Source organism: Dendrobium catenatum, unplaced genomic scaffold (genome assembly GCF_001605985.2).
Source record: "Dendrobium catenatum unplaced genomic scaffold, ASM160598v2 fragScaff_scaffold_501, whole genome shotgun sequence".
Taxonomy (NCBI): domain Eukaryota; kingdom Viridiplantae; phylum Streptophyta; class Magnoliopsida; order Asparagales; family Orchidaceae; genus Dendrobium; species Dendrobium catenatum.
Window position 1 is genome coordinate 1,355,716 of NW_021318963.1, and position 23,872 is coordinate 1,379,587.

Below are 23,872 nucleotides of genomic sequence, written 5' to 3' on the forward strand. Positions count from 1 at the left end.
ATTGCACATCACTTAAATCTTTTAGCAACAATTATTTATGGTTATATTATATCACATGCACTCATATTAGTCATTTTTGTCCTTTCTAATTTGAAACCCTAGTTTTGATATTTTGCTACTGATTGTGAAGTATATGGTGGTAGGCCTAACAAAGGATGATAGGGTGAACTTATGGTTCCATTCTTGTGGTGGCAATACTAGAAAAATTATTATGTACGATCATTGGACTTTTCAGAGGCAAATTAGGATGGGGCACATCACCCCGGTACACAGCAAAATGGTGATGTGGTGCATCCTAATTCGCTTCCAGATGGCATCTAGTGAAATCTGGGGACCACGCGTAATAAATTCTCCAATACTAGCCTTCAAAGGCTTTTGGGGGTGGATGTGGTCAAGTTCTAGGAGATATTGTGCATTACGAAGGCCCTAATGAATGGTGTTAAAGTTAGGGTTATGGTTGTTGATGTAAGTTCTATTATTGGCCTATTGGAACTTCAGTTTTATAAGCATGTAACCTCGCTATCGATTGTGCAATGATTGAAATGATATTAAGGATGGTTAGTTGAGCACAATAGCATCTTTCAAAATAATTTCAAGGAGTTTTTTTTTTATCTTTTTTACATAACTTCAAGGAGTTAGACGTCTATAAAGTAGTTGATTAGGTCGATGATATATATTTAAAATATTAAAAAATATTTTTATTTCATATCAAAATCAAAATAAAAATAGAAGACAATAACAAATCAGTCAATCTTGTAGCCATAAGTGACATTCATAAAATAAAAAGAAAGTCAACAATGGTCCAGAGCATAAATCAACCCATTTATTCCCTAACTAGAATATTTTTTATCAAAATATAAAAATAGGCTATTAAAATTAGAAGAGAATGCTCATAAGTAGAGGACATTTAAGTAGAAATAAAAGTTCTCATCAAAGTCCAACTTTTGAGCATTTGTTTGCTTCTATTTATATGTAGATAATTAGATATCATTATACTAAGCCATCTTGATAAAAAAATTTATATCTATATTACAAGATAGAAGTTGAATGAGTAAACCAAATCTCTTTTTTTATCTGTTCAATTTGAATGGACAATGCTGTTTGATTAATTTTAATCCAATTTTTGAATTTGATGTGCAATTATGATGAAGGTATAATTATATTTATTTTAATGGATCCAATTCTCAAGTTTATCTTTATATATACAAGTTTCATTTATATGCCCTTTCAGATCTATTATTTTCACAACATATACACATATTATAATTTCCTTCTCTCATATAAAAACATTTTCACTCTATCCATCTATATATATAGTGGATGTAGGTCATAAGATCATATGATCATATATATTTTTTTGTCTATTTTTCATATCATAATTTCTTAGTCTCTGAGTAGAGTATCTCAACTATAAGATTTAAGATGTCATTTTAGATTAACTAAAGCTCAATTTTGGTGTAAATAGTTAACTATGCCTACTTTGTAAAAGCAAGTACAAAATGTCTATTACATTATTAAAATTTGATTAGTCATGCTTGATGGGGCCAATTAGACTGCCATAAACTTATATAAGGTCCATATAAACTTGTATAGAGAGAGAGAGAGAGAGAGAATATGGTTTGAAGGAAGTGTTTCCTTTATAATCCTACCCCTTATTGAAGGTAGTCTCGATGAGTCTTATTGGCAGAAAATCAAATTAGATCAAGTCAAGAGAAACATCTAAAATCCTCTCTCTTCGAAGATAATTTTATTGAGTCTCATTTTCAAGTGCTAAATTAAAATTCCTCTCCATTTATGATCAATTCTATTAAATTGATGGACTCTATCTATCTTAATTGGATTTATGTGGTTCATCCCAACTCAATCAAATCTATGAAAGGCTACTTAAGCCTAATACATCTCTATATAAAGCCTATGCAACTTTCCCAATGAAACCATATAACATTTCCAATTCCACAAGTCTATAAGTCCTCTCCAACTCTAATAAAATATATTGTCTTTATCTTTAATGGGTCTTTAGAACCTAAAAACTCTATACTAAACTCACCATACTCCATTATATTAAATTTTAAAATCCCCACCTAATTATATTCGAGGATAATTTAGAATATAGCATTATAAGGTAGCTTTGATAGTCATAGGGCCTGTTTGGTATTGGATTTATCATCGGATTTAAGTCGGATTTATGCTAAATCCAGCCAAACGGTTTTACAATGCGCGTTAAATCCCAGGATTCAATAAATCCCAGGTTTAGGGATTTACGACTTAAATCTCGGATTTACTAATTCCCTCGGTTCAGTGGATTTCACGAGATTTAAAGAGTAACGGAAGACTTACTCGCGTCGCACGTGTCGCCGAAGCTCAACAATCGCCGGCGAACCTTCACAGCCAGCAAGCTCCCCTTGTTGCTTCCGATCAAAATGTCGTAACTTTGAACCTGGAGGCTGGAAGGAAGGGAAAGTCGTCGAATGAACGAAGTCGAACAGCCACGAAGGAGCCGAAGTAGCGACGCACGCAAGAACAGCCACGAAGGAGCCGAAGTAGCGACGCAGGCAAACTCTACACCTCCTGCAAAACAATGTAGCCGAACAGCAACGACGAAAAGGAAAGATGAAGGCAAACCAACCCTAGACGCCTCAAAGTTATTATTGCTTAACTAAATTAATATATTTTAAACAATTAATAATTAAATTAAATTAATTAATAGTATAATTAGTGCACAAATTAATATTTAATTTAATTTAATTTAATTGATTAAGTAATGATATAATTAGTAATTAAATATTAATATAATTAGCTTATTTAATACTTCATCTGTCACTTTGTTCAATATTAGTTTGTAATTTGCTTTTTATTGAATTCTCGCTCATTTTATATGAATTAAAATTAGTTTTATTATGTTTTATACAATGAACTTTACTTCATAAATATCATCTTTAAATTTAAATCCATAACCGCCATAAATCTTGATATATGTTACCAAACAGTTTTTCAGGATTTAACAGGATTTAATATTTGACATACCAAATAATTTTCAGAATTTAACACATTTCGAATTTACTAAATTCGAATTTATAAGATTTATTAAATCCACCTAAAATTAAATCCCACTGGTTGCCAAACAGCCCCTTAAAGAAACTTAATAGAAATATTTGTTATATTGCATTCAGAGTGATAAATAAGTTATTTAAATGGGCAATGATTCTCATCTCCACCGTTCCAAGCACTTGGACGGCGGAGATTGGTAATGGGTAACATACCCTAGGAACGAGCTTAAAATAATCTTCAAACGGCTAGTTTGTCGCTCTTCCTCCCCTCTCCCCATTCAAATTTCAATTCTTTTTCTCACTCTCTCCTCCCCTCACCTGTCCTCGCTCGCGCTAATGGCCGCCAACGCTCTCACCACCAGCACCCCCATCAAGACTCCGAACCCAAAATCCCACTCCGCGGCCGCAAGGAGAGTTGCGCAGCCGAGCCACAGTGCCAACGCAGATTCTTCGGCCGCATCGGCCGATTTCAAGTCCAGGTTTGAAGCCTACAACCGACTTCAGGCTGCAGCCTTCGCTTTCGGGGAGAAGCTTCCGATCCCGGAGATTGTTGCTGTTGGTGGCCAATCCGATGGAAAGAGCTCGCTTCTCGAGGCTTTACTGGGCTTCCGTTTTAACGTCCGTGAGGTCGAGATGGGTACGCGCCGCCCTCTCGTCCTCCAGATGGTCCATGACCCCACGTCCCTCGAGCCCAGATGCCGCTTCCAGGTTCCTTTCTTAAATTTTACTAGGTTTTTCCATGTCCGTTAGATCTAAAGGCTTCGTGCAAATTAGATTCTTGAAAAAATTACCCATTTTTAGGGTTTTCTTCTGGACGCTATTGTGGTGGAATATAGTGTCCAAAGATTTGATCTTTTTTCTTTTGCCATGGTTTGCACCGTATTCTTTAGTTACTAAACTTGGAATCTTGGATTAATCGGGTTCTTTCAGGATGAAGACTCAGAGGAGTACGGATGTCCAGTGGTTTTGGGTACTGCAATTGCCGACCTAATCCGATCCCGCACTGAGGCGCATCTAAAGAAGATTGGAGCTGCAGTTTCCTCGAAGCCAATCGTCATGAGAGCTGAGTATGCCCACTGCCCCAATCTCACCATCATCGACACTCCTGGTTTTGTTCTCAAGGTGATTTTCTTAATTACAATCTATTAAAGGGAAGAAGCAATCTACGGATTTTTTTTTTTCTTTTTTTCATTCAAACTTCGTTTTTTCAGGCGAAGAAAGGTGAGCCAGAAAATACACCTACTGAGATTTTATCAATGGTGAAGTCTTTAGCCAGTCCTCCACACCGCCTTCTCCTGTTCCTGCAACAGAGCAGTGTTGAATGGTGCTCTTCTCTCTGGTTAGATTCTATCAAGGAAATTGATCCCACTTTCAAAAGAACCATAATTGTTGTCTCCAAGTTTGACAACCGCCTGAAGGTATAATTGTGGTAATCTTTTTCAAAAAAATTTGTTTTCAAAAAGGTTAGATTTGTTAATTATTCGATCTCAAGCCATTCCAACCATTTGATCTGATATTGAGTTGAGACAAGTCAAGTCTAGTAAAATTTGGCTTAATTTGATATTGATTTGATCCTGATATTACTCATTAACTTTTATCTGAATTTAGTCCAAGTCAAAAATCAATCTGATCTTGATTAATTTTTTTTTCTTCTACTGCAAATTCTTAGCTCAACATTCATTTTTACACTCATATATATAAATTGGCTTGAAAGTCAGATAGAGCCAAAACTTTGGCTCATGGCTTGACCAAACAATCTATTCTAAATTTTTTAAAATTTAAAGCTAAAATCACAGCACTGATAAAGTTGATCAAAATGCTTGCAGGAGTTTACTGAGAGCTGGGAAGTTGATCGCTACCTGAGTGCTAGTGGTTATCTTGGAGATAACACCCACCCATTTTTTGTTGCACTTCCTAAGGATAGGGGTATGGTCACTAATGAGGAGTTCCGTAGGCAAATTTCTCAGGTGGACCTTGATGTCTTGCACCATCTGCGTCAGAATGTAAAAGGAGGATTCAATGAAGAGAAGTTTGAACCATTTATTGGTTTTGGTTGTCTCAGAAAATTTCTGGAATGCGAACTCCAGAAGAGGTACAAAGAAGCTGCTCCAGCAACACTGGCATTACTAGAGCAGCGTTGCAGTGAAGTCTCTCTTGAGTTAGGTCGAATAGAGTACAAGTTACAGGCCACTTCTGATATCTCCCACCTTCGAAAGTCTGCAATGCTTCATGCAGCTTCTATCTGCACTCATGTGGTATGAATGCTTTTTGATCCACTTCTTGTTTTTTTCCTCTATTTCCAACACTTCCATGTCGAAATAAATGTTAATTTTTGTTGAAGGGTGCATTGATAGATGGTGCTGCAGATCCAGCTCCCGAGCAGTGGGGAAAATCAACTGTTGAAGAACAGCAAGAGAGTGGTTTTGGGAGCTGGCCAGGTGTCATTGCAGTTGTGAAGCCTCCAAATTCTAACCTTAGATTATATGGTGGTGCAGCATTTGAGAGAGTAATGCATGAGTTTCGCTGTGCTACATACTCGATTGAATGCCCACCGGTCTCGAGGGAGAAGGTAGTATAAGCTGATTGTCTATTTGGGAATTCTTGTCTACTCTTGTATGTTATTGGAAATTTGATTCAGTCTTATTAACCATGAACCAGGTGGCAAATATTTTACTTGCCCATGCTGGCAGAGGCGGTGGTGGTGGAATAGTAGAGGCAGCTGCTGAGATAGCACGCGCCGCTGCACGAGCATGGTTTGCTCCTATTCTGGATACTGCCTGCGAGCGGCTTGCTTTTGTTTTGAGGAGCCTCTTTGATTTGGCGGTGGAGCGAAACCGCAGCCATGACTTTGACTGTAAGTAGTTCTATTCTATAATGTTACAGATTCATTCATCATTCTCTTTTGTAACTTTTGTTTTCATGACATCATATTAACTTTGTAGTTGTTTTGTTGTATAGATTGGCAAAAAAATGGAGATATGGATGGTTATATTGGATTTCACGCTGCTTTAAGACGCTCTTACAATAGCTTTGTTAATGGTCTCTCTAAGCATTGCAAGCAGCTAGTGCGACATCACCTTGATTCTGTAACTAGCCCATACTCTCAAGTGTGCTATGAACCCGACTTCCTAGGTGGGATTGGCTCTGGTTCAAATTCATATCCTAGATCCAACCAGATTCAAAGCATCTCATACTTCCTTGATCTGTCAGAATCAACAGGTGCACAAGAACAGATGGACCAGGAAAATGTACCACCTAAAGATCAACAGAACACAACACCTGGAAAAAAAATGGAGTCTAGAGAGGCACTAAAAGAGAGTCAAATGACAATTCCTGAGACACCTTCACCAGATCTGCCAGTTGATGCCGTTTTAGGGGTTAGGAAGAAGGAAAATGGGAATTGTTTGGATATCGGTGGAAGAAAACGCCAAGCAAGAACTGTTACCAATGGAAGGATTTCAGATGCTACCAGAAACCAGAATTCTAGCTTTGTGTTCGGTGATATAGCTAAATCAGGCTCTTCATATACTGATATTTGCTCTCTAGCAGCTCAACACTTTGCACGAATTCGTGAGGTTCTCATTGAGAGAAGTGTTTCCTCTGCCTTAAATTCTGGTTTCCTCACTCCATGGTATGTTTTGAAGTCAGTTTTTAGGATATCTCATCTTCTTTGACAAAAGAATCTATTTTTGATGCATCTAAAAGGATTTCTCTCATACTTTTTTCCTTGATTTTCTACATATAAATGAACTGTTCAGGTGCGGAACCCCCTTGAGCCCGGGGGCAATTCCCCCCCTAAAATTAATATAAATATGCTTCTTTAGGTAATTTGTCTCCTCAGTCTATTTTTTAGTCTTTATTACAAGGTTTTTAGGCAATTGCCCCGAGTATAATTAAATACATTATGTAGAGATGTTATTGTCAGGAAACGATGAACCAAATACAAAGAGAAATAGTAAATCAAAATTTGTTCCGGCGGCGCTGCCCCCTTGGACCCCCGATATATCTGCCAACAGTTACTTATAAGTTTGCCCCCTAAAAATTATAGCTAGTTCTGCACCTGCAGCTGTTAATAAACATTTTAGGCCTCAAAAGCTTTTACAATCCTGCACCATTAAGTAGTTAATCTATTTATATATCCATTAATGCTCTAATTTAAATATAATAATCATTTTTTTCATGTTAATTTGATTTTCAGTCGAGAACGGTTGATAGTGGCGCTTGGTTTGGAGCTATTTGCTGTGACAGATGAAAATTTTATGGACATGTTTGTAGCACCTGGCGCCATTGATGTCCTTCAAAATGAACGGCAATCCCTTCAAAAGAGGGAAAAGATCTTACAATCTTGCTTGAACGAGTTCAAGAACATAGCTCGGGCTTTATGATGGTGACCAGATTCTTTCCCTCAAGTTGCAAATCGGTCATTTCAATGTATAGGCACCTGGTAAGCAATTGAATATGGCCTAGCATATTCTCCATCTGAGCATTCTATGGATATTCTTTGTCCATTTTGTTTTAAGATGTCCTCACCTTCCTGTTACTCATGCTAAATTTTTTACTCTATCTAATGTGATTTGATGAAAATGTTTGTGCTTCATAAATGGTTCCTTTCACAAGTGAACTAAGCATCATGTGCCACAAAAAATTATTACGTGTGAGTCCGGATTTGAATTATTACATGCTGGTCCGGATTTGTCCGGAGACCAATAAAAATGTGCCACGTCGCCCCAAAAAAGATACCGCACTCGATACCGCTCGTTACCAAGCACGAAACCGGACGATTCTCTCATCCGGTGTCCGCACAGAATCGGTCGTGCCACAGGCCTTCAAACTCTATCCAATCACCATATGGAAAGTCAAGATCTCATATTTTTGCATTTTTTGGTATGCAATTTGTCTTGCCAGCTTTTTATGGTCTGATATGTTTTACAGGCGTACCAACACTGCAAGGTATTTTGGCATTACTACAGCCTCATTATGAGTAGGATGGTCATTCTTTTCAATGGGTTGGGGAATGGGAGCAGTCATGAGTGAAATTTGTGCCCATGTTCCCTATTGACTGTTGATTTTAAAAAACAATTAGGAATTTATGCCCATGTTACCAATAAGGAGGTGTCAAAGCATGCTAATGGGTGGGATTCAGGTCCAACGGGAAGTTAACCTACCCAACCTGTTCATAAATGGGTCAAAAAGGTGGACCAGATTCGACCAGCTGGCAACCCGGATAACTGAATCCAACCCAATAAAATATAAAATTTTATAATTTATCAACTGCAGAGTTTAGAATTTATTGATAAAAATAAAAAGAGCATATCAAAAAGCAAAAGATTAAGAAAAAAATAATTCAATAGGTTACTATTGAGTCAAAATGATACTGCAATACATAATGGAAACAATAAATAAAGAAAAGGGAGATTTACATACATACCACTTTATTTCATGTTATATGCATATCTAACATCTAAAACATTAATATTACATGCCTATCACCTATAGAACAAATTTAGGTGTTTGAAATGAAATATTAAAGTTTATAGGATGGTATGAATGATATAAATGAATTATAGGAGTGATATATTTGATATTAAAGTTGTATATGGATGGTAGACATATAATATTAATGTTTTGGGTGTTAGATATGTAAACTACTGCTGCTAGGCAATTGGCACTATTTGGAGTTTTTAGATGATCAAATGTGGTTAACATCACTTAACAAGACATTCATTTGTGATTTGTGATTTGTGATTTGTGTTTTGTTTGGGATGGCTTTCTTATTATTTTGTAAAGCAATTTTTTTAGTACTTAATTTTTGTACTAAAAAACTGCTTTAAAAAATATAAGAAAAATTTTCCAAACGAAACCTTATTGGTGCAAATATTTTAGATCTGTAGTAAATTTTATGGTTGTTTTCTAGCTTCAGGAAGCAGAAATTGAAGTGTCAACCTTGACTTCATTATTCCTGGAAAATCAAAGCCATGGTTGCGCCATCATGAACTTAAAGTAAATTGGAGTTATTTGTAAATAAGACTGTTAATTATTTGTTCTTGTCTTATTTCAGCTTTGGCTCAAGATTTTTAATATCCTAAGAAGAAAATTTTTGTCCAGCTGATACTAAGGTGAAAGAGAAGATAACAAAATGGGAACATAATGACATTTGTAAGATAGAAATGGTTATATAGGGTAGGGAGGGATATATAATCAAATGTGCTTGTTTTTAATTTGGACAATTAACATATTTCTTTTAAATGTCTTATTTTCTTGGCAACATATATGACATTTGTAAGATAGAAATGGTTATATATGAAAAATAGGCTTTTTAACTCATTAAGATTTTGTTTGGGACGGCTTTCTTACTATTTTCTGAAGCAATTTTTTAGTACAAAATTTTTTAGTTGAAGAAATTTTTGTACTAAAAAATTGTTTAAGAAAGCAATAAGAAAGTTGTCCCAAACGAAGCCTAAGTGAATGACCACATCACATAACTACTTGGTTCATTTCAAGTCAAAGGGACAATCAATGAGGGGTTTGGTCAAAATACCTTTCACAATTCAAGGATCCACTTCTAACAACATATGGATTGTTAGCCCATAGTTCTAAGGAATCATAGGCAAGTGGTCAAGATGATCAAGGGCTTCTTTATACCTTTCAAGGAGTTCAAAATCCGACTCACCCATGTAAGTGAAGCGGACAATCTACATTGTAGCTAATATCCGAAAATTGGTCATCTAGTTTCCTGAAACAGACCAACCACCTCCCGCTTTTGTTTTAAGCTATCAATATAATTAAGAAACGAAGATATATATGAGATTGATGATATGATTAGGGTAATTATTCTAGAATCGATAATGTAAGTGAATCTTTTTTTGTTATTAGGGCATGTAATTAGGGCATTTATCCTGAGGACATTGCTTATGAATATTTTCTTGATTTTGCCTTGGTGATCGACCAATCGTTTTTGTTGAGAGTTGAAATTATTTTATTTATTCGTTTATTATAAACTCTTAACTTGTTGTCTTATTTCTCTTTCATACCTTTCCATTCTCTCCACAACCCATTTTTATGTCCACAACATGTCATGTGAGCACTCTCTCAAATTCCTCCCTTCTTTACCTTCCACAACCATAGTTGGCCACCCATAAACCCCCACATGACATTGCCACCCACACACTTTGGCTTAGTAGATTGCCATAATTGATTGTGTCACTCCTAATCCTTTTCACATATTAAGCACACACTAAGTAATATGACAAACACATTCTTAAGCATCGATTAACATATGGTATTTACTTTTCAACTCATTATAGTAGTTGTGACAAATTGTGAGTTTCTTTTATATATTAATGGTGCTTAATTTCTTTTATGATGTGTCTTTTGGAGGCAAAAAATTTAGAAATTACGGGTCCAATCAAAATCACTTGTTTCACTAAATTTAGGTTTAGAATATTATACATATCAGTATATGAAATTTTATCATAGATTTAGATGTAGTACTTATGAATTTAGTTGTAATATTACAAGCCATGTCCTCATGACACTTTCTACTAATGAAGTCATTATTTATTGTGAAATGTAAGAGATTTTGAAAATGCTACTCATTGAAGCAAATATTGGTGATATGTTGTTAATGTAGGAGATTTTGAAAGTATTTCGTCTTAGATTGCATTGCATGCTATGTAATTGTTATGATATGTGATTATATGTTATGATTTGACCGAGTTCTAAATATGTTGCAAATTCATTATAATTGATGTTGTCTTTGCCACAGCTCGTATCCTGCAACTCACTGCCAGCCTCTGCCATCCATCGCGATCGGCCATCACTAACATTAGATTTTATACTGAATTCATTTTATTTCAAATTAAATAATAATAATAATAATATTTATATTTATTCAAATAATTTGAAAATATCATAAATATACTTTTTCAACAAATCAAAGTGCCGCTAAGATAAAAAAATATTTGCAAAATCTTCATATTAGTAAAAACATTTTGCTTGTCATAAATCATAAATGCGCCGACCATCCGTTTATTATGTAAGCTTTAAAACATATCTATTTATTTACTAATTTTCTTCCAAATAGGGTGTTTTATATAAAACTAACTTTTACAGTTGGCTTTTGGCAAAATTATTATTTTTTTAATTTAGGAACAAAGCTAGCCTAATTTCATTAACTATAGATAATAATTAGATGTGGTCAAATGAAAAATCAATTAAAGTTACAACTCAACATTTAAATGACTTTGAAAATATGAGCTACAAATCTAAAAAAGAACAAAGGTTTTGTTTGAGACACCTTTCTTACTATTTTCTAAAGTGATTTTCTACTATAAAATTTCAAAAAAATTAATGAAGCATAAGCCGACACTGATAAATGAAGAAAAATAAGGTTTGGAATTTTCAAAAATATGGTGTACTAAAATTACTTTTAAAAAGCAATAAAAAAGCTATCATAAACTAGAACTTTTATTACATTCAGTGAACATACGCTCCTCTACGTTCGGTTTTAGACCAAAACAGCGCAATACCGATTTTTTTTAAAAAACTCGGTACAACGCTAAAGAGTTGCTTTAAAAATCAACAAAAAAGTTGTTCCAAAGTGAACCTAAGGTTTCGTTTGGGACAGCTTTCTTATTACTTCTTAAAGCAATTTTATAGTACTTAAGTTAGAATTTTTGTACTAAACAACTGCATTAAGAAACAATAAGAAAGTTGTCCCAAACAAAGCTTAAGACTTCGTTTGTAACAACTTTCTTAATATTTTTTAAAGCAATTTTCTAATTATTTTTTTAACAAAAATATTTATACTAAAAAATAGCTTTACAAAATATCAAAAGAACTATCTCAAATAAAACTTAAATTATCACTATTTTTTTTTTAAATATATCACTAATTAAAAAAAAAATTATCACTAATTTTAAGATCTCCAACCACAACACATAAAACGTAGACAGAAATCTTACGACAGATATTACATGATGCGAGTTTATGCCATCAATAATTCAAAATTATTCCTACTGTCCACTATAATTTTTGCCCGCTAACGACAGAGGTAGGAGCCTTTTAAATGTCTAAAATGCCCCAATGCTTAATACAATTGATCTTCTTGGGTAAAGGGTATTTCCGATATTCCCATCGCAGTTCTGTAGCAATCTGCACGCTAAACATTCCATAATCATCGCTTAAAATCCAGTAAAAAATAGTAAACAAAAAGTAATCTTGTTTTACACCCAGAAACACACCGTCTATTTGCTCAACCTTTATGCCATGGTGGCGGTGGGTGTAATCACAATTTGCGTGGGTCAAGTAAAGTCCCTTTAATTGCTCTTCGTATTTAAGTTTTAAGCTTTATTTCTCCCCCCTAATACGTCATAAACGATATATATTCTCTTTCCCACTGTCCTTATCATATTCTCTCTCTCTCTCTCTCTCTACACTTCTCGCTGTAGCTGAGACAGAAGGATCAAAAAACCTTGAATGACTTCGCTGTTGGGAGAGAGATCAGGAACCCTGGGGAGGGAATCATCGGGCGATTCCTTGCGGCTCTCCTCCATGTCGCTGACGGAGAGGAGCTCGACGGAGTCTCTCCCCTTGCCGTTTGGTGAATTGGGCTGCAAGTTATCCGATCAGGAGCTTCGGGAGACGGCGTATGAGATCTTTGTTGCGGCGTGCCGAAACACGGCTGGAAAGCCGCTAACATACATTTCGTCTTCGGAGAGAGCGGTCGGATCGACGACGCCGTCGTCGGCGGAGAGATCGTTGTCGTCCGCTTCGTCGATGTCGGCGTCGCCGTCGATGCAGAGATCTTTAACTTCGACGGCTGCTAGCAAGATGAAGAAGGCGTTGGGGATGAAGTCGTCGAAGAGGGGCTCCGGGAAAGAGAGTAGCCCCTCCAGGACGGTGAAGAAGCCAATGACAATTGGGGAACTCATGAGGGTGCAGATGAGAGCGTCTGAGCAAACTGATTCGCGGATCCGGCGAGGGTTGCTCAGGATCTCGGCTAGCCAGGTGAGCTACGTTGTAGGTATTGCGTTTCTCACATTTCGTCTAACATTCGTTCCTTTAAGTGGTTTGCTCTGTTTTACCAATTGGATCTAAGTTTTGGATTCACTCAAATCATTGATGCTTCTAATGACATTACTTCATTTTTTTTTTTAATTATTTGAAATTGAATGTGGGGCTTCATATGTGAATGTGGGGCATTAGTTCATGTTTTGGTTTGTTTCGATTTTCTGACCATCTTTCTGTTCTTCTGGTTATTCCCTTTTTTATTTATGAGGTTTTTTGCAGTTCTTTTTGACCTTTTCAACTTGTTTTTTTTTTTATCACAGTTAACTATGGTTGTGGGGCTTCATATGTGATATATAGAAATCAGTGAGTTGCTCTTTGATTGCCATTTTGAAGGGTTTTCTCCTGGAAGTTGGATGATAAAAAATTACAATGGATTCTTTGCCTAAACCCTAAACCATGTTAAGTCTTTGGGAGGAGTATGTCCATTCTAACAGCTGAGTTACTATTAGTTCCTTAGGTGCCTTTATCCAGTTCATAAAATGACACGTTTTTCTCATCATTCTGCTTGTATCTAGTGCAGTCATTAATCAATTATATTTCTGTTAACAAGCTGTTATGCTGAACTGTTTTTGACCCTTGGTGTCTATATGATTGTTACCAATACTGTGAATAATATACTTGTACCCTTTGACGGCTTCACAATGTGTTTAAGGAGAAAACCCACGACTTATCGTGCATTATGTCAGAGTTGAATGCTATTTTAATAGGTGAGAATTTTTGGGGGTTTTTGTTTTATTGACACTACGTAACAATTCCCACTGTGTTTAATATATTCTATTATCACTTAATTTGTTCTGGTTTGCATATAGCTCATACCTTGGCCTTTTGTTGGCCTGGATTTTTTGAAGAAATTAGCTTCTTTAATCTATCTTTTTTTTTGTAATTCCTCTTGTTCTATTGTTGTATGCATGGAGTGTTTTTGTGAGTATTTGTGTTTTAAAACTATCATCTTTCATTATGCTTAAAGCAAAGTTAGTTTGAAACCATACATCTCATCTCTTCTCTACCTGTATAGATTGTTTGGATTTAAAAATATTATGACAATACTTAGTCTTTTGATGTCTTCTTTTTTAGTATGATAATAATCCCAAGATGACTTATAGTAAGCTCTATGGATTCCTTGTCCTGACCTTTCCACCTTCTCTTTTTGACAGCTTGGGAGACGTGTAGAATCCATCATTTTGCCATTGGAGTTAATGCAGCAATTTAAAAATTCTGATTTTCCCGATCAGCAAGAGTATGAAGCTTGGCGTAGTAGAAATTTGAAGCTTCTTGAGGCTGGATTACTCCTACACCCTCTCATTGCATTAGATAAATCAGATGTCTCGTCCCAAAGGCTTAGGCAGATCATACGTGGAGCTTCAGAGAGGCCAATAGAGACTGGAAAGAATTCAGAATCAATGCAGGCTCTTCGTAGTGCTGTAATGCCCCTAGCTAGCAGGTCAGCAGATGGATTTTCTTCTGATGCATACCACTGGGCAGATGGCAGTCCCCTGAATCTGCATCTGTACCACGTGCTGTTAGAAGCATGTTTTGATTATGAGGAAGGATCTATAATAGATGAAATTGATGATTTAATGGATTTGATCAAGAAGACTTGGATTGTCCTAGGAATAACTCAGATGCTTCATAATCTCTGTTTCTTGTGGATTTTGTTTTATCGCTTTGTGAAAACTGGGCAAAGAGACCTTGATTTGCTGGTGGCAGCTGATAACCAACTAATGGAAGTTTCTAATGATGCCAAATCATCTAAGGATGTGGTTTACTCGAAGATACTCAGTTCAACCTTGAGTTCAATATTGGGATGGACAGAGAAAAGACTTCTAACTTACCATGACACATTCAGTGTTACTAACATTGAATTCATGGAGTATATTGTCTCTTTAGGGGTGTCATCTGCCAAGATAATGGTGGAAGACATCTCTCATGAATATCGTCGCAAGAGAAGAGAAGAAGCTGATGTTGCTCGTAGTAGAATAGACACTTACATTCGTTCATCACTTAGAACATCTTTTGCTCAAGTAAATCCTGATCCATTTTAAAGATCATAAAACTTTCTATAAACCTTAATAGATTCAGTTTGCTGTTATTTTTTTTATTCCTGTTTTCATGGTTTTATTTATTTATTAAGGAGAAATGATACTTAACTATTGTACAATTCCCAGTAAGCTTTAGGGCCTCTATGCCACTTAAAGATGGTTGGATTCAGGTTTCATTTCTTCATTAACCATGCTCTCTTTTCTTTCCTGTAGTAGTGTATCGTTATCAGAGCTCAAGAGCCCTGCAATTTTTGGGGTCTTTTGCAATTAAACATTGTATGGGGAATGTGTCAAAGCATGCAATTTAAATTATGTAAGCATAGTGAAAAAAAGATGCATTTGGTAAATATAAGTTATAGTTTTTTTCCCTCTCACACATTTAAAAAAAATAATCAAAATGTCAAAGGTTTAAATGATACATATAATTTTTATTTCTTAATTATTACACTTGCACTTGACATTCATTTGGTTAAGGTATTTGATTGTTAGGTCATGAGTCATATGGTGGATTGATTGAATTAGTGATGGACCATTTAAAATAAATTAAAGTATTTAAGATGTTAAAGTATATTACATTAATTCGTATGATAGTTATATGAATGATTAATGAATTTCAGATGAATATTTCCAATATCCATGCATAAAGTCACATATATTACAGTTGTGGCATTAAGGTGGCCCTTTTTTTTTTTTTAACTGGAAGTGGTCCCTTGAACCGTTTGAGTGACCCAGTCATACTTTTATCTGAATTGTTTGTAGAGCGGTCCTTTACTCCTTTATGAATAAGACTTGTTTGGTCCTCTAGTCGCTAGTTACTAGAGATTACTGTTCGAATGACTATGGTGCATTATTCTATTAGTCAATGTGAAAGCATTCATTCTGACCAGATAATCCTAAAATTGCCTTGTGCGTACTTTCATGCTGAGTAGCCTTTAATACCAAATTTCTCTTATTGTATCTATTTATTAATATGAATGCATATACAGCGCACACAGTTTATTTGCACACAAAATTGATGTGTTTTCTTTTTTGATATTAAATACAGCTTAGTGTGTTGTACAGATAGATCATGTTGTATTAGTTGATCTTTAATGCCAGCTATACAGACTATTATAAGTCATAGAAATGTATATTGATGATCTATTTTGATTCATAATTCCTTAGATAATGGAGAAGGTAGACTCAAACAGGCGCTCAGCTAAAAATCAGAGCATTTCAGTGCCAGTTCTTGCAATACTTGCAAAGGACACAGGTGATCTAGCAAACAAGGAGAAAAACATTTTTAGCCCAATACTAAAGAGATGGCATCCTCTTGCAGCTGGTGTTGCTGTTGCTACTCTTCATTCTTGTTTTGGAAATGAATTGAAGCAATTTATATCTAGTGTCACAGATCTAACTATAGATTCTGTCCAAGTACTAAAAGCGGCAGACAAATTAGAGAAAGACCTTGTGCAGATTGCTGTTGAAGATTCCGTTGATAGTGAAGATGGTGGTAAGGGACTCATTCGTGAGATGCCTCCATATGAGGCCGAATCTGTAATCGCCAATCTTACAAAAGCTTGGTTGAAAGTTAGAGTGGATAAGCTGAAGGAGTGCGTTGACAAGAACTTGCAGCAGGAGGTATGACACTGAATCAATTTCTGTTATTCAATCAGAAAAGGTATTTATTACACAATATTAAAACACGAAATATATTACATGTTACGTATCCATACATTAAATTAGGTTACATATTAAATGTTTGCTTACCAAAATTAATGTTGATCTAAACACAAACTCTTTCTTTCATTGACTCTATTTGATTCCCTTACAATGCTTTCAAAAGTGAGTTCAATAAGCAGCTGAAATACCTTATTAGCACATTTCACATCTTGTTTTAAAATTTTCATTGATTTGTGTACTAAAGTCTTGTTAATGTTCAAATGCATATCAATAATCTGTTTTGCTTAAAATTTTATTTTGCTTTTCAAAAGAAGTGTGCTTGCTTGACTGTCTATTGGTAGATTGAAGCACTTAAAGAGATATGGTTTAGGTGCTGTATATTGTAGTTGAGGATTGTTAATATATAAGCAAACTTGAAACATGCCAGCTACTGCCAAAAACTGTGCGCTCAAGTTCAGTTCAATGTGCTGTGGCTAGGTTAGTATCTCTTACACTCTGTTTGGGACAGCTTTCTTATTACTTCTTAAAGCAGCTTCTTAGTACAAAAATTAAAAAAGCCGTCCCGAACAAAATCTTAATGTCTAGGCGGTGATAGGCAACAGATATTATTTTGATTAATTTTCATATTCAGTTCTACGTTCATAAGATTAATCTCTGACTATTATTCTAATTCTCCAGCTGTAGTGGTTAGGTAATCCTATTATAATACTTCAACGTTAGTAAAATCATCTATTTCAGGCATGGAACTCTAAGGGCACCAATAAGGAGCGTTGTGCACCCTCTGCAGTGGAAGTTCTCCGATCGGTTGTGGAAACCATAGATGCATTTTTCCAGCTTCCTATACCAATCCATCCAGCTTTGCTTCCAGACTTGATGATTGTGCTAGATAAAAGCTTGCAATATTATGCCACAAAGGTCAAGTCTGGATGCGGTAAGTTTGAATTAAGCCTACAAATTGCCACCCAATGGACCATGTGCACCATTTAAAGACTTAATTTCATTTCAGGAACACGAAGTAGTTTCATTCCTGCGCTTCCTTCATTAACCAGAGTTGAAATTGGATCAAAAATTTGGAAGAAAAAGGACAAATCACAAAATCTTCAGAGGAGAAATTCACAGGTTGGAACAGTGACAGGGGAAGGTTCCTTTGGTCTACTACAGTTTTGTTTACGCATGAACACCCTTCATCATATCCGAACAGAAGTAGAGAACCTGGGGAAGAAAATTAAAACTTGTCTAAGGAACGTGGAATCTGCTCAAGCAGACATCACAAATGGCTTTGAAAGCAAATTTGACCTCACTCTTTCTGCATGCCAAGAAGGGATTCAGCAGTTGTGTGAGACTGCAGCATACAAAATGATCTTCAGTGATCTGAGCCATGTTCTATGGGATTCATTGTACATTGGGGACACTTCTGCCTCAAGGATAGATCCTATGCTGAAACAACTTGATCAAAACCTAGGAACCATTTCCAACATTCTCCACGACAGACTGCGGAACCGCGTAATAACTGCCGTAATGAAGGCTTCGTTCGACGGATTCCTACTCGTTCTTCTCGCCGGCGGCCCGGCTCGTGCTTTCGCTCGCCATGACTCTCAGATTCTGGAGGATGATTTCAAGGCATTGAAAGATGTTTACTTGGCTGATGGAGATGGGTTGCCAGTGGAAGTGGTTGAGAAAGCCGCAGCCCAAGTCAAGAGTGTTCTACCCCTTTTTCGAATTGACACAGAAAGCCTCATTGAACGGTTTAAACACTTAATGATAGAGACTTGCGGTGCCACGGCAAAATCCAAGCTCCCTTTACCACCGACGTCAGGTCACTGGAGCCCAACAGATGCCAATACGGTTTTAAGGGTTTTGTGCCATCGGAATGATGAAGCTGCTTCGAAGTTTCTGAAGAAAATGTATAACCTGCCAAAGAAACTGTAATCTATTCATTCACACAGTAATTGTGTAATATGACGTTTGAGGCTTCTTTTGGGTTTAGTGGCAGCTAATCTTACGACCTGAAGCGGGATATTGCGGTCCTAACTGCTAAATCGACGAGGTTTGTTCTCCCATAATTGAGAAGCATTCTTTACAATTAGATTGGGGATTGGAGATAGTTATAGAGTGACTAATGTTCAGTTTTTATTTATTTATTTATTGATAGGTGTTATAGTTTATGTTGGGCTGGTAATCTTGTTTTCAAGAATGAATTGATCTTGGGTTGTGAATATTTTCAGCTTCTGAAACCGTTTAATGTTTTGAGCTTTGCATTATTTAAGTGAAATATGAAGTATTTAATAATTATTTCAGTTGTTTCTATTGATTTCTATCATAAAGTATGATAGATCATTAGCCATTATGTTAGTCACATGGTTGATGATAAATGACAGCCTCTCTCTTAATATTTTACACGACCCAAAAACTCGAGTTGAAATTTTGGGTTAGGGTCAACTCAAACCCGAAATTGGTCAGGTTCAGGTTGACCCAGTAACCTGCAAATGCCTCATTTTTTACTTGAAAATCTGTTTTTTAATTGAAAACATGAGATTGACCTTCTTTTTACCTGAAAATCAAAGAATGACCCATTCTTTTACCTGAAAATCAAAGAATGACCCATTCTTTTACCTGAAAACCAGCAATTTTTTGTCGTTATAGGGTCATTCGGGTCGTATCAGATTGACCCGACCCGAAGCCGGTTGGGTTCGGGTTCGAAAAATCAAACCGTTTGTAAAAATAGTTCGGGTTGACCCGAATAGTGTCAGGTCAGTTCCGGGTTAGACCCGTTACCTGAAATTGACACCCCTATATTGGTCTATTGCTTGGTAACTTTGACTATTAACGAAAAGATCTTGAGTTCGAAATTTATGTATGTGACATGCGAACAGCTCAAGCAACCCACTATCTCAAGTCATGACGCTTATTCGCAACCACCTCAATGCCTAGTTGTTGCTCCTCAAGTTGTTGGCCGCTAACCTCTAGCCGACTATCAACTTCATTTGGCATACAAGCATAGTCATTGTTAACCAAGATGGGCTTTGTGGCCTCTTTATGAGCACATAAGTCGCTTATCAACTACCTTTAGTCTCCAATCTAGCAAATGTACTCCATGCTTTTATCATCACATAACAACACGAGTTAACTAAACATTCCATATTTTAACATTAATTTACAATCAAATTCCTCACTATTATAAAAAATATATATTAAAATTTTCTTACTTTACACCAACCCCAAATAAATAAATAAATAAACATATATAAATCCAATCTCAACAACATATTGGTCAATTAAACAAAATCATCAAACGAAATTCATTCATGAAATATCCGGCAAACTATAGCCGGGAATCTTCCCCACCTTCCTATCCCTCATCAATCTCCTCACTCTCTCCACCTCCTCCCACATCCCTTCTCCGGCATAAATATTCGATAAAACCACATAAACTCCATCATTCCATGGCTCCAACTCCACCAACTTCGCCGCCACCTTCTCCCCAATCCTCACCTCCCCATGCTTCTCACATGCCCCCAACAAACTCCCCCAAACCACCGCACTCGCCGGCCACCGCATCCCCTCCACCATTTCCACCGCCTCCCTCACCCTCCCCACCTTCCCCAACATATCCGCCACACACCCATAGTGCGATTCCGTGGCCTCCACCCCCTTCACTCTCCCTTCCACGATCGCCTCAAAGTTCCTCATTCCTTCCTCCACTAGCCCGGCGTTCGAGCAGGCGCAGAGCACCGCCACCATCGTCACATGGTTTTCCGCCACCCTGCCCTCTTCCTTCATCCGACGAAAAAGCTCCAGCGCGAATGTCGGATTCCCCTGCGTCGCTAAACCCATTATCATCGCCGTCCAGGAGGAAACGTCTCGTACAGGCATTCTGTCGAATACCTTCAAGGCGAGATCCGTCCGACCGCACTTGGCGTACATGTCTATGAGTGAATTGGAGAGCTTTGTGTCGAGCGTCGTTCGGGCTTGGATGGCGCAGCCATGGATCTGTTCGGCTAGCAGAATGTCGCCGAGAGTTCCGCAGGCGGAGGCGATGCTCACCAAGGTCATCTCGTCGGGGATCTCACCGATTCGACGGAGGTGGGTGAAGAGGGAGAGAGCTTTGGAGGAGTGGCCGGCCTGGGCGTAGCTGTTGATCAGGGCGTTCCAGGAGCCGAGATTTCGGTGGGGATTTTCCTCGAACAGTTGATTTGCAGGGATAAAGTCGCCGGCTTTTGTGTAGAGCGAGATGAGAGCGCTTTCGGAGAATTGGTGGCGGGAGAGTCCGTGTTTAATGGCGACTGAGTGGAGCTGGTGGCCGATGGAGAAAGAAAAGGAGGTGAAAGCGGCTTTGAGGGCGATGGGGAGGGAGTAGTGGTCAGGGTATGTGCCGGCGCGGGTCATGTGAAGGAAGAGTTGGAGAGAGGCGGAAGGGATGGAGAGACGAAGGTAGCCACGCATGAGTGAGTTCCAGTGGAAGGAGAGGTGGAGCAGATTGCGACGGAGGACGAAGGCGTGGATTTGGGATAGCTCTAAGGGATCGGAGCATGAGTGGAGACGGATTGCGGCGGCGGCGGCGGCGGCGGCGGCGGCGTCTTCGGAGTCGGGTGCGGTGGAAGAGGTAGTTGATGGGGAGTGGAGGTCGGAGACGTAATGGAGAGGGTGGAAGGGGTTGGGTGAAGATGGAAGGGTGGGAAGATAGCGGGGGTAGCGCATTTTGAGAGGCATGAAAAAAAGGAGTATGTAATAATAAGTTTGATTGTTGAGTTTAGGGGTGTGACTGTGTAAGTATATCTAATTTTGATTTTTTTTCTTTATTTTTGAATTTAAGGCTTGGTTTGGGACGGCTTTCTTACTAATTTTTTGAACAAAATTTTTAATTTTTATATTAAAAAGATGCTTTAAGAATCAGTAAGAAATTCGTCCCTAATGATAAGATGAATCATTTTAACTATAAAATCACCCTAAAATATAATTTTGACACAAATTTTATCAATGTATTTTGGAATCTTTTTTAAAGGAATTGAGTTCTTAAAAAATATTGAAATAAATGAAGAGATTGAGGCTTTGTTTGTGATTGTTTTTTATTGCTTCTAAAAATAGCTTTTTAGTTTAAAAATTAAATATTTTATACAGAAAAAGGTGCTTTAAGGCACCAAGAAAGCCATCCCAGACGAAACCTGAGTATCATTCGAACACAATGAAACATTTATGCATATATATAGGTTTTGGAGAAGCAAATAGAACATTTTATTTTTAGGCATTAATCCCATGATCTAAAGATATTCAAGGAGTTTGCCAAATAGTTTTGGTTAGAGGTAATGGTTTCTTTAAATAAGAGGTAGTTGGTATATAAAAGATGAGTATGCATAACATTTCTAGAGGGAACTCCCTTTTCGGCATTAGTAAGAACATATAAATTCATGAAACAAGGGAAAACATCCATAATAATATTAAAAAAAATGTAAGGAGATAAAGAATAAAGCTGTTTGAGGTCATTATAAAAAGGATAATTATTCAATTAAATCATTGTTAATGACAAAATAGAATATATTAGAGGCCGCTTATTCAATTGAAACTCTTTTAGAAATTAGCATATATTAAATCATTGGAGTAGCTCCAGTGGAAGATAAGATTAGAGAGTGTCACCTTAGATGGTTTGGTCACATAAAACGGCGACCTTCCAATGACCCGGTTACGAAATTAGATGTATTAGATTTGACTTATATTAAGAAAGGTAGAGGTAGACCTAAAAAGACTTGGTTAGAAAATTTTAGAGATGATCTTTCTTTATCAAATTTAAATGCGAAATTAATTTTTACCAGGGCACAATGGAAAAAAAAGAAGATTCATGTAGCCAACCCTCTATAGTGGGATAAAGACTTGTTGTTATTGTTGTTGTTGTTGTGTATATAACTTTAAATCAAACCTCCATAATCTCCATAATCACCTCATTTTAAGCTTATTTAAAGTCATGGAGGAGAAGGGAAAGGTAGAGAGAGTGTGTGTGAGCGCGCGCACGTTAGAGCTATTTTTACTATGCAAGCCAATAGAAAAAATTGTTTAGCTCATGATAGCCTACCATTACACTATTTTTTTTTTTCAATAATTTTATTTGTTTGGTATTTTTAAAATTTAATTTAATTAAAACTTACAAAATTTATGATATTTCAAAATCTTTCGCAGTATAAATTTTAATGTCATTGCTCTAATTATACTTCACATATTTATATGATCATTTTAAATTTTTACCAAATATTTCTTATTTTTATCCATATTTTCTAAAAAATTGATAAATATATGCCAAATCATATTTATATGAAAAAAATGTCATGATTTGTTGTTATAGTTCAGATCTTATAGTTATATATATGGAAAATGAGCACATTTAGGCTTCGTTTTGGACGGCTTTATAACTGCTTCTTAAAACGACTTTCTAATACAAAAATTTTAACTTTTTAATCAGAAAGCCGTTTTAAGAAGCATGAAAAAAATCATCCCAAACAAAACCTTAGCATCTTATGAACCCCAATATTTTTTCTTTACATAAAACTTTTACGGTAACTTTAGCAATTTTTATAAGCACTATATCTTTTAACATACATAATTTATATGTTGTTAATATACATTTTTATTTCCATGCATTAAATGCATTTATTAATTTTGTTTGACCTATTGGCATCATTTATTATATTTTTGTGCTTTAGGGAAAGATAATGGCCTAGTGGAATTAGATCATTATTTAGATGTTACGCAACTCATTTTTATTGTTGGTTGGGAGCTTTGGCTATTAACCAAGAGGTCTTGTATTTGAGTCTTGCTTATTTAATGTGTGTGTAAGGTTGTCTTAATTGACCTAAATATCCAAAAAAAAAACTTATATAACACCCAAAATATTAAATTACATAAAAAAATTTATAATAAAATGAATATTTTCATGCATATATTTGATATGATTGAGACACCAAAGAGTTATATATATAAATATAAACATTTAGGTGTTATATATGTAAATTCATAAAAATTTTGTGGCACTTAAATCCCCGTTTTTATAGAATTATGAAATATCTT

General features: G+C 36.3%; 3 protein-coding genes across 3 annotated transcripts; 2 read left to right on the forward strand and 1 right to left on the reverse strand.

The window, feature by feature from the left end:
- Positions 1-3,285: 3,285 nt before the first annotated feature.
- On the forward strand, positions 3,286-7,589 carry LOC110095306 (dynamin-related protein 5A). Its single transcript, XM_020820787.2, has 8 exons — positions 3,286-3,755; positions 3,978-4,169; positions 4,259-4,465; positions 4,874-5,302; positions 5,389-5,616; positions 5,706-5,901; positions 6,006-6,678; positions 7,246-7,589. Exons 1-8 carry the CDS (start codon positions 3,384-3,386, stop codon positions 7,430-7,432), a joined length of 2,484 nt encoding a protein of 827 aa, XP_020676446.1. The 5' UTR covers positions 3,286-3,383; the 3' UTR covers positions 7,433-7,589.
- Positions 7,590-12,462: 4,873 nt separating this feature from the next.
- Positions 12,463-19,080, forward strand: LOC110095318 (protein unc-13 homolog). The gene is made up of 5 exons (XM_020820815.2): positions 12,463-13,055; positions 14,273-15,139; positions 16,322-16,777; positions 17,558-17,750; positions 17,826-19,080. Exons 1-5 carry the CDS (start codon positions 12,525-12,527, stop codon positions 18,746-18,748), a joined length of 2,970 nt encoding a protein of 989 aa, XP_020676474.1. The 5' UTR covers positions 12,463-12,524; the 3' UTR covers positions 18,749-19,080.
- A 1,042-nt stretch (positions 19,081-20,122) lies between these two features.
- Positions 20,123-21,517, reverse strand: LOC110095326 (pentatricopeptide repeat-containing protein At1g77170, mitochondrial-like). Its single transcript, XM_020820831.2, has one exon. It carries the CDS (start codon positions 21,515-21,517, stop codon positions 20,123-20,125), a length of 1,395 nt encoding a protein of 464 aa, XP_020676490.2.
- Positions 21,518-23,872: the final 2,355 nt, after the last annotated feature.

Excerpts from the sequence above, each read along its gene's own strand:
- LOC110095306 (XM_020820787.2), top strand. The coding sequence starts at position 3,384 with ATGGCCGCCAACGCTCTCACCACCAGCACCCCCATCAAGACTCCGAAC. Across the intron at positions 5,902-6,005 it reads CCGCAGCCATGACTTTGACT|ATTGGCAAAAAAATGGAGAT; the intron begins GTAAGTAGTTCT and ends TTTGTTGTATAG. Across the intron at positions 6,679-7,245 it reads TCTGGTTTCCTCACTCCATG|TCGAGAACGGTTGATAGTGG; the intron begins GTATGTTTTGAA and ends TTTGATTTTCAG.
- LOC110095318 (XM_020820815.2), top strand. The coding sequence starts at position 12,525 with ATGACTTCGCTGTTGGGAGAGAGATCAGGAACCCTGGGGAGGGAATCA. Across the intron at positions 16,778-17,557 it reads ACAAGAACTTGCAGCAGGAG|GCATGGAACTCTAAGGGCAC; the intron begins GTATGACACTGA and ends CATCTATTTCAG. Across the intron at positions 17,751-17,825 it reads AAAGGTCAAGTCTGGATGCG|GAACACGAAGTAGTTTCATT; the intron begins GTAAGTTTGAAT and ends ATTTCATTTCAG.
- LOC110095326 (XM_020820831.2), bottom strand. The coding sequence starts at position 21,517 with ATGCGCTACCCCCGCTATCTTCCCACCCTTCCATCTTCACCCAACCCC.